This window comes from Homalodisca vitripennis, chromosome 3 (genome assembly GCF_021130785.1).
Source record: "Homalodisca vitripennis isolate AUS2020 chromosome 3, UT_GWSS_2.1, whole genome shotgun sequence".
In the NCBI taxonomy this organism is placed as follows: Eukaryota; Metazoa; Arthropoda; class Insecta; order Hemiptera; family Cicadellidae; genus Homalodisca; species Homalodisca vitripennis.
The window spans coordinates 118,217,619-118,228,988 of record NC_060209.1 but is presented as its reverse complement, the minus strand read 5'-3'; the positions used below and the strand labels follow the sequence as shown (position 1 = coordinate 118,228,988).

The following is an 11,370-nucleotide window of genomic DNA, read 5'->3' as shown; positions in this document are numbered from 1 at the left end:
CCTTGTAATAGAATGGTTCTAATGAATATCCTTTTAAGAGCTAGCATTTTAAGGCTAATTTTGGTTTACCCCATTTTAAATATTTGCTTGGACAAACGTCTTACTCGCATGTGAATGTTATTCGGTTTTTAGTACAATAGTACTGTCTTACGTACTGACAATTAATTTTTGACAGTGTCCGAAATGACACTCACAAAAAACATGATCAGTCTGTTTCGTTTGCTTTCAACCATAGTTGTTAACATTCAAGTATAAGCACTGCAAGTTTCAATACCTAAGGTCAATTCGTTAAGCATAAAATCTGTTATTACTTTAAGATTTATTGGGACATAAATTATAGTCTATCTAGGCTCTATTATCACATCGCTTAATATAATTCCACTGATAACGGATTTGTAACGATTAATTGTCAATAGCCTATATTGTATTCCTAGTATTTTAATGTGTAGCCTAATGTATTTTCCAGTATTTGCACTGTAAATGTGTTTCGTTCTCTTATAAGCCTGGAAGATTATATAATTTGAATTTATGTAGACATTTAAATTGATCTATATTTTAAGTAAATTATAATCATGAGCTTAATGTTTTATAACTGACAGCTCAATATACTATATTGAACTGACACAGGTTTAAATACAATGCCAGGACAACCATTGACCGAATGAGGAATGACTCTTATCAATGGACTCTTTCAAAGGCTTATCGTGTTGACTGATAAGAACAGCTCGCCGTTAATTTTTTGCCAATTTTCAGGAAGTATAATAATATGAAATCTTTTTTAGTAATGTATGCGTTTAAAATTAATCACGTAATTATAGTTATTCTCAATATAAAATTAAATCAATTAAAATTATTTCGTTTTTGGCTTTAAAACAGTTTAATTTAATGAACTAAAAATGTCCAAATTCCTCGTGAAATTCGGCAAAAGAGCGTGGTAACCTGTGTTTTGTCAACACTCAGATAGTGTGGTTGATTAGCGTTCATACTATAGTACGAAAGTGGACATGGAAATAACCAATAAACCGTTAAAACAGAGTTTGAACAGAGAACCCGACAGGACATAACGGGGTCTTACCAATAAATCTAACAAGTAGGGTCTAACTTTATCCATGTGTCATTATGCCACAAGATAGAATGTCAAACTCTCTGATTGCACTCAGTTTGTCAAAAAAAATTTGTATATTCTGTGATTTCTCGTTGCATCATGATTACTCTTAAAACAAATGTAAACATTTTTTAATTTCATTTCAATTTTTTGTTTTGAACTTGTGACACCAAAGTTAATTGGAGTTCTTTCCTGGACCAAAACTTATTTGTATGCACCAAGTTTCTCTTTTCTAGATTTTTTAAAATCAAAAGTTATCGCGCAGACAGCGACGCGATCTTAAGGATCTGTTGAGTTCTTAAAAATCGAGACTTCTCCGTCTCAGAAGTCCAATGTAAGATTACTAACCGATCTATCGCATTGTTTCAGAGTACCATAAACTTAGGGTACTACGGCTGACGAAATATCGTATTTAACACTGAGTTCCTTTTCCGTACTTTATTATTACCTAAGACACTCTGATTCGTCAAAGCGGAAAGAATTATTTTATGAGCCAAAATTGTGTGTAACAGGATATCCGGTCCAAGTGCCGAAATATTGAGATGGTATCTAACAAGGAACAGAAATAATTAGAAACAACAAAAGCATCAGATAGCTCGGAACCGAAACGTAGGTGTTCAGAACTGTAATACAATTGAGTAGTAAACCGTAATTAATCATTGTAACTCGGACATCATTATTTTACTACGTATTTCTCTTTTTTTTAGGTTGAAGCAGATACAAAGTATAGAAACATTCTAAAAAACAACAGTATCTTAGAACAGTGTTTTAGAAAATATTGTTTAAAAGTTACATAGCGGGTTTTTATAACAAACCAAATATAAAATTGTTTTACGACTACCTTACTTTCTGATAATCGTTTTTATCTTTAATTTCCGTTTTTTTTTCTTTTTTTTAATCCTGAAGCTGAAAAGCACATTGCATTTTTATAACTACACCACCTACGTGTAGTTTTCGTGAAATCGATAGAGGAATTTTCCGTAATAAGGAAATTGATTATCAGCCGTCCTAGGCGGGTTGAACTGGAAGACTTTTAAAAGGAATAAAAGTCATGTTTTGACCAGTTATCATGGTTTTTATGCTAATACAATTAAAAAACCCATCAGACACGTAAATAAAAGTTAAATCGACACCAGCCAACCACATTAAAGATCGACTATTTGGCGTAAAATGGCGACTTTATGTTTATTTATGTCTTATGGTAATGTTTATGTGTCTGACGGTAATGTTTATGTGTCTTACGGTAATGTTAATGTGCCTGACGGTAATGTTTATGTGTCTTACGGTAATGTGTATGTGTCTTACGGTAATGTTTATGTGCCTGGCGGTAATGTGTGTGTCTTACGGTAATGTTAATGTGTCTTACGGTAATGTTAATGTGCCTGACGGTAATGTTTATGTGTCTTACGGTAATGTGTAATGTGTCTTACGGTAATGTTTATGTGCCTGGCGGTAATGTGTATGTGTCTTACGGTAATGTGTATGTGTCTTACGGTAATGTTAATGTGCCTGGCGGTAATGTTTTATGTGTCTTACGGTAATGTTTAATGTGTCTTACGGTAAAGTTAATGTGCCTGACGGTAATGTTTATGTGTCTTACGGTAATGTGTATGTGTCTTACGGTAATGTTTATGTGCCTGGCGGTAATGTGTATGTGTCTTACGGTTGGTTTTAAGTCTGGATTTAAGCTGTTGTACCTTAAAAGAATGTATGGAAGTAATTGCATAACAACAAAACTTTAACAATGCTCAAATATTGTGCTTGGTTCTGTCAATATTTGTAGAAGTAGTGTTCTATTACCTAACTGCTATTTATAAGTGGGGGAGGGGTATTGTAAACAAATGACTATTTTATAATATAATTCTTGCTCTTATACAACTCCTAAGTACTCGACAGGTGACAGATATCAGTTGACGGCAAAGTATCGGGTAACTAAGACTGACACGTAATGTTTCAATCTTAGTTAACTATTATTAATTGGTAGCTTTCCAAATCCTGTTATCCTTAATATTACACCGTATTTTATTTTCCAGACTCTTCAGACAGGTTTCTGTTGCGGACAATCGAAGTGCTTCTCAGCACCGCCGCAAATGTGTTTCCCGACGAGGTACAATTTCTGGTTATCTTTCTCACATAAAGTAAGTTTCAGTTTAAAATTTCATATTACCCGCGGATTCGCAGACAATTTCCTGCCGAATAACTAAAACGTTGTAGACATTGTCCTTTTTAAATGGCATAAGAAACACTCCAGATATAGGTAATGGTGACTGGAACATATTCCAATTTCCTTTTCTATACCAGAATAATAAAACTTAGTTGGGGACCAGTGTTCATGGCCCCTGAAGTCAGAGAGTGAAACATTATTTATAAATGCTAACTAATAAATCAAATTTCTCTACTAGATTCCATGTGTTTTATTAAATAGATCCAATGCTTTCAGTTACACTTGAACTATTTTAGACCAATGTGGAGGAAGCCTAAACTCGAAGGCTGTATTTTTCGTAGTGAAAACACGTATGGTGTAACACAATGGAGTCTTATGACTTTTTATGAAGCGGAAGAAGGCTAATAACATGTATATAATAAGGTATACAATTTTCAGTGTTCATCGTTAAACGAAATTCTGAACGGCTTTTATTTAATGGATTGTGCTCGTAGAACTTCGTAGTAATTCTGCTTTTAACAAATATTTTCGATGCCAAATTTTAGTTTGGTTTTTTGACTCTATAAACGATCGCCATACATATACTTTTGAAGTCAGGTTGAATTAAAAGAAGAACCGAAAAATCCGTGTTTATGTTTCGAGTTCCAAAACCCATCACTGAAACAGAGTAACATCAAACAGAACTACTCAACTAATTAGTTAACCAACAATAATAACAGACGAATAAATATTGTGTAGAGTATATATTGTAAGTTTTAACAAATAAATATAATTATAAAAAAAGGAATTAATAATTAATTCATCTTGTATTTAGACCGTGTGGTTGCCTAGTTTTAAGAAATCTAATGTGATTTTTTAAAGTTTAAGATGTGTTTCTAAGTGATACATTTGTTTTAGGTTGAGGTAATTTTCGAAGTGATTTTGGTTAATATGTTGATTCGCACTTGCAGATAATAACCTCACCGAATTGTTGTGAATAATATCAAACCAATTATTACTAAAAAAAGAGTGATTGTTTTTCAAATATAATCTTTGGCGTAAAAGTTTAAAGGTAATATACATAGGTTACGTCGGACTGAGAAGGCTTTTCTAGTCAAAAAATCTACTTCTAGCGCTTGTATTCGACTACGCCCTAAAGGGTAAACTGTAAAATCTTAACTTCCGGCTGTAGTTTACTCTTCAAATAGACCTACATTGTTGTTAAACCTCTTCACTATGCGTCAAACGATTTTCGAGATAGTAAGTGGACAAGCCTTTGCAGGCACACAAGTGGACACATAAAAACATGAACTTTTCACATTGTTCCTAGTTAATAATAAATAATTACGATTAGTTTAATTCCATAAAAGGTATGCTTACTTTGCGGGCCACCCGAGTCACTGTCTTTGTACCGTCAATATCCGTTTTCGAATGTCTGGATATCTGTAAACCTGATATAATGCAGTATGTGTTCTTGCTTCCTAATCCCTATCCACTATATCAACCTATTTCCTCAGTCAAATCTAGGCACATAAATATTTGTATACTTAAACAGCCACGGTGTCCCCTCAACGATTTTCTGTCATAAAATTTGCATAGTGTCTGGTGTATTGCTTTGTGAATTCATTCGCTATGGTTACGGGCTCACTCCGCTCGCTTGTTTCTTCAAATTGTAGTCGCGGAACGAATGGTTTGTTAAATCATGTTGGTGCCCGGTCCCTCGGCCTTTGTTCCTTCAGCTACTGTAAATATGCCGTTCCCCATTGTTAAATAAAATCAATCTCGAGTACTCTACATATTGCACACATTCTCAATTTTGTTTTTTAAGTAAACGCCCTGAATTGTCCAGAATAAACTAATTGGTTTGAATCGTCATTACTGCCATCTACGTGTAATACAAATTAGTTAATACTACTTGTCATTACTCTGCATCATACTACAAGAGCTGATACTTATTCATGCAAGTACAAATGAATGTTCCGTTCTTTGCCTCAATCAGCTAGCTGTTAAACTTATTATTACGTAGTTTTACAGTAAATAACCTTTAAATTACTTTTACGAGTATATGTGAGTGATGTTTCGGAATAAAGATATGCCCATGTTTGACTCATATCTAAGTAATATACTAACCTAAAATTCCAAATATGTCCACTAAGATTTTGTGATAACTATTAATAAGGTTTTACGTAAAGCTTAGTGAAGTGCTCGTAATTTAGTTCAGATTTGGTTGAGAACATTACGTGCAGGAATCAAAATGCTTTAAGATGGGTACACCGAACAGTCCTCTTAAAAGAATCGTTACAATGTGCAAATTAATTGTGGATTACAATAATTAACTTAAAAGCAAAGTATTGTTTACGTTAAGGAAAATGTAAATGCATAACCGTAATGATTCATACGACATATTTCAATCTATCTGTAGATATTTGATATCACCATCTACCAAAACTAGTTTTTATCAGTTTTGAGTATTTGGGTATTAACCGGTTTAGATCAATAGTGTTATTGTAACTTGCCATTCCGAACCTACTCAGCGGGTCATGTTTACATGAAACTTATCTGCAGCTCGAGTGGTTGTGGAGGGGAGGGTTGTAGGGGAAGGTATAGGAGGGATGACATGCATTGTCCTACAGTTACGGGTAGCCGCAGGCAGGTCCGAAGTCACCCAGAGCTAGTCAGTCTGCCCCGGGCTAGTGAGTGTATGTGTTGTGTGTACGGTGACTACAGTGAGTGACATGGTGTACTACAACCCCGTCATGTATGGTCAACACCCCGGGTGGTACCAATCTCCCCAGCAGCAGTACCTCAGCTGTATGATGGAGGCTGCAGAGCATCAGTGGCCCCAACATCACCCGTGGCCGATAAAACACGAGATGTCCAGCGGCGGCAGTGACTTCTCTAGCCCAAGCCCTGCTTTCAGTCCCGTCTTGCCGAACATCCCCGGTCTCTCTTACACTCCTACTGTGCCTCAGAGTACTCCCAGCCCGCGTCCTTCCTTCTCTCAACCTCCCCGACAGACGCAGAGCCCGTACAGTTGGCTGAAGGAGCCAAGCTACAAAACTCAGCCAAATAACCCAGGTAAGTCACACTATAATGTACTGTATAACTAAATGTAACGAATTTATACGGGGTTTCTATTCAATATAAGCAATAAACAAAGCTATTTTTAGCTTTATTTAATGGGGTTTAGCGTTACATGAGGCAGTAAATGTAGTTCAGTTAGAATTCTTATTTATTGTGTTTATACTATTTCAAGAACATAGGATGGAACATTTCTACTCTGCCTTGACACTAAACGATGACCTTGTACGTATATTAAAGGACATTTTCAAAAGCACTAATGATAAAGCAATGTTCCAGCCAATAACTTATAAATGAGTAATGCTATTTCAAAGAATGTATTACAATAGGTTTGTGTTTGGTGAAGAATTTTAAAACTTCTCCTCTATTTACAAATAAAGATTCATTCACTGTATTGAGAAAACCGGTTTTTATATAAGAGACATTTCAAGTAAGTTGTTACAATCCTGTTTTTTTCCAATTCAAATTGCACGGTTATTTCAACCATCCTACCGGGCGATTATCAGTGAGAGCGATCTTTGTATAGTCTCCACGAAACCCGAAGGTCAATTAGACTGTCTGTTTCGGGAAGTTCTTCTTTATTTTAATTAAAGGAAATCATTAAAAACAATTATGGTAAAACAGTGTTCCAGCCAATAACTTACAAATGAGTGCTTATATTTCTGAGAGTTTATTACAATAGTGATAACGTTTTTTATATCTCAACAACGAGATTAAATAAAACTTCGAGTCTTGTAATCCGATGATAGATAAGTTACACTCGGTATGATGACCAAATGATAGTAAAAGGTCACAGAAGTTAATACTCTGTACATGTTATGACTAGTACATCAGCACAGAAGTAGCTCCGGGGAAATTGCGTTATCTCTGATTGGATTTCAAGGTTGTGTTAATATCAAAGGTCAAGGATAGTCACTATTGTCTTGATACAATAACGATGGTGCTTATGAAACCTTAGCATTGCTTACTTTGCGATCCGTCACCGTCTTTATTAATTTGTCCTTGATAAAAGAAGTTTAAATTACTTGATCCCTTGTACACGTTGCAGTTCAGGCAAACGATGTGCCCGCAGACATAAAACGCTACCGTGCGCAAAGGTCAACTCTCAGGATTTCGTAATATTTCTGGTTTGATGTTGGGCAGTTGTATATCATCTTCCTAGCCGTTACATAAGCGTATTGTTATTATGAAGCCAGGAAATGAATTATTGGGCACGGAATGTCCGTGCACGAGGCGGTGGAAGTATTAATTGACACGGTACCTACGGGAGTACGGGAGAAACAACTAGGTAAAGATATCACAATTCGATCACAGCTAAGTTGGATTCGTTAGAAAACTTCTTAATTTTGTCTTTATTTTCTCAAATTTATACAATTAATGAAATATTAGTTTCGATTCTAATTATTTACTTACGCGGATTTGTGTTTTGTAAAGAATTTTAAAAACTTAGTTTCTATCTTGAAATAAAGCTTAATTCATTATATTTAGAACACCAGGTTTGATATAATTAATTACAAGTGATTTGTTTCAATCGTTCCTTTCCAACATCTGATCTTAAAAATCAAATTGCACGGATATTTCAACCATCCTACCAGCCGCGGGCATCGGTGATTGAGCGATCTTGTCTCCTGGAGAGCCGATGATTGGTTGACTGTTTCGGGAAGTCATGTTATTGTAGGCATGCGGTGAACTGGAGGAAACAATCGTATGTTGAACGAATATAAAGTAATCGTATATTGTGATTACGTTCTTCAATTTTGTCCAAAGGTACAGATTGGCCATGGCTCTAACTAGCTAACCTGTAATATATATATAGGAAATACATGTTTCTGTAGTTCGGAGCCCCGCAGTTTTACTGTCTCCGATCAACCATCCTCAAAAGATGTGTTGACGGATGCAACGTTATACAATTTGAAATCACATATAGGATTCATATGGTAATACAAAAGTGTAAAATGAACAACGGGAAAGTTTTGAGTTGTTGATATTAAAGATATTCCAACAGTGACTGTTATTTCTCGTAACCAATTTGCGGCCAGTTAGAAGATACTTTCTTTCACAATGTGTTACCTTGTGAGGAATCACTGAACAAGGGACTTTACAGGGTCCAAACAACAAAAACAAACAGTCGGCTGTAGGAGTGACGGGCAGAGACAGGTACTGTAGAAAGGCCCAGGCCTGGGGGATGGAAGGCGTTATGACAGCCAGGATTTATTGGGGGTCGACTTCACTCGCGCCGCCGTCACCGAGAGGCACGCCCGTCTAGTCAGTGACTTATGGCCCTGGAGTGCTGACTGCCGACACAGATTGACTCCTCAACTCCAGATTTCTTAATTTACAGAGTCAACGGTCAATGTGCTAATTCGGTTCTAAGTTTATTTGTTTTCTCCGATTCTGCAATATAAGAGTTGTGCTCGATGTATTTGAAGTTTAGCATAACCAAAGTCCTGAATCAAAATTTGTCTTGCAGAAACATCATTTTGGCAACACTACACCTTTGGAATTTAAGGAATTAATATGATTTTACTACACATTTGTTTCTGTAATGAATATTTTTTGTAACACCTAGTAATTTTCAATTTATCCTACAACCGAATCGCGGACATTTGCAATAGTCTAATCTAGTTTTTTACAGAGACAGAAACACGACGCAACGTTGAGACAGCTGATATCAGCTCTCTTCATCTTCTTGTATCAAATCCTAAAACAAAGTTAGGCATGCAGGAAAGAAAACGTTGAATCGTTTACCTAATCGAACCTTGTTTTATGATTTGTGTATGGGGATGAAGAAACCAAAAATAAATAGATTTACAACAAAGGTGTATGTCAAAACCATAAAAAAGTTTGATGTGCCGTCGCCATGTGTCTGTATAGTTCACTTTCTTTTCTGCTTAAACATATGTATTAGTATTAGATATCTGAGTAAGAGAGCAGATATCAGTTCTAGGAAGGTCGCGTTTCTGTTGCTTTAGACACAGTTTTTTTAAATCAATACTCGTCAGTAATGAATTTTAAACAGAGTGTTCTACAAAGTCCGAGGAATGATAGCATTATAAAATGAGGTACTCTGACTATTCAGTGGATATGATAAAACGATGTACTTTTTTCAACTTAGTTGAGCACCCGTCAGTCAGTTATTACATGACGTTGTTCATAGTATTGGAACAAAGTAATCATTCCTATAAGTTATATTGAGTTTTTTTCGGACGCAAATTGTGTTTGATAAGGGAATCTCCTGGTTTGGGAGGTAATTTCTACCATGCGGGCGCTCGTACGTTATTCGTACTTGTCATTTCTTTCTTGTATTAAATATTGCATTAAAAAATTGTACTAATGTTAGACTAATAAAAAGTGTAGCGATGTCTATTTAAATTGTACCGGAGTTGCTATTACTATGATATGTACGAATATGTATTATGAACTTGATAAGGCTTTCAATTATTTTATTACGGTTTATAGTCTAAGTATCATTATGAACGGTTGGTTGTTAGGCCCAACCACTATTTGACATATGTTAGTCTATTAACCTTTGCTTACATGAAATTAATCAATAATGGTATTGAAGTATATTATTGAGCATGGCCGTACACATCTTTGGTGGGCCCCGGAAAAGATATTCGGCTGGGCCCCGTCATGTCCCGCAACCGCCGCGCCGTCCGTCGACACGGTCACCTCAAATAGACGTGTTGTGGCCCAGGACTGCGCCAAAATTGTCCGAAAAACCCGGTCCGAGTGCGGGCCTGCTATTGAGTATTAATTTATGTAATTAGTGTTTACACTGAGACAACGGAGCTATATCAGAGCGCCGTTTGCCGCATAAATGTGCCAATGTGGACTAGGATGACTTCCTGTTGTGTCTTGAAGAAGCTAAATGTCAAAAATCGATATTCTAATCATTGTACCTACAATCAGATTAAAGCGATCAATGTTCAGAATCGATTGACTGCATACAAGATCATGTTACCCTCTATCACAGACATTAAAAAATACACTTGGTTATGAAATATTACATCATTAGTGGGTATATTAAAAATTAATGGTTTGGGTTTAGGGCCTAAATTTGTGGCTGCCAGACTTGGTAGAGCCGTTTTAATGTTTCTACTACTTACATCAACGTAACTAACTTATCACCAGGAGATAAAATCAACAAAATAACCCAAGTGGTAATTACAAATCCGTTTTATGGGGTCATAAACCTATTAAACTTAAAAGTCGGTTTTAAGGCTTTCTGATTGTCTATTTATCTGATATTCCAACGGCACATAAACAGAGTGGGAGGGCTCGAATCTGTTGTTGTCGTGAGGAGGGGGGTGGCGGGTGGCCATTGGTGGAGATAGGCTCCGCCCCGCGCCATCAGTAGGCCGTCATCGAGTGTCAGTCGCGAGTGAGATGAGCGGAGAGATGGTGTACTATAACCCTCTGATGTACAGAGGTCACAGCCAGCAGAACCCCTCGTACCCGGGTTGGTACCCTCCGGGGTACCACCAACCCCAGCAGCAGTTCCTCAGCTGCATGCACGACGCGGCCGAGCAGCAATGGTCCCATCATCACTTCTCTCCTGCCGAGTGGCCCGTGGAGCCCGAGCCCGTGCTACCGTCCCCCAGCGTCACCGTGCAGTCCACCAGTGGAGGCAGTGAGTTGTCCAGTCCCGGCCTACCCCAGAACCCTCGACCACCGCCTGCCCGCAGTCCATACGAGTGGATGAGAAAGCCTAGCTATCAAAGCCAGCCCAATCCCGGTTAGTGTATACCTATGGTAGCTATCACAGGTGTCAAGGCGATACAAGAATAGTGATCTAATAAAGCTAAGTTGAAATATTGTTTTAAATGTCTCAACTCAACTTAGTATCAACAGAATACATTTCAATATATAGGATGAATCGATTAAAGCCCAAACCATAAAAACACGGCTTTTAAAAACTGTAAATTATATCTACTCTAACCCAAGAATGATAGATAAGTTTGCAGTGAGCAATGGATGATTCGATAAGGTAACAGGATTTCAGCTGGTTAAATATTGCAAACTATTTTTATATCGATGC

At 36.8% G+C, this 11,370-nt stretch overlaps 1 protein-coding gene across 2 annotated transcripts in view; it reads left to right on the top strand.

Annotated features, from left to right (window-relative positions):
* The first annotated feature begins 5,871 nt into the window (after positions 1 to 5,871).
* Positions 5,872 to 11,370, top strand: part of LOC124357397 (homeobox protein CDX-1-like) — a 52,866-nt gene continuing 47,367 nt past the window's right edge. The window contains exon 1 of one of the 2 annotated variants that reach the window (XM_046809158.1): positions 5,872 to 6,326. In XM_046809158.1, the coding sequence (XP_046665114.1) occupies positions 5,984 to 6,326 (343 nt within the window). In that variant the 5' untranslated portion in view covers positions 5,872 to 5,983. Of the gene's footprint in view, positions 6,327 to 10,637; positions 11,068 to 11,370 lie in introns of those variants that run through there. The other variant, XM_046809157.1, reaches the window with a different exon arrangement.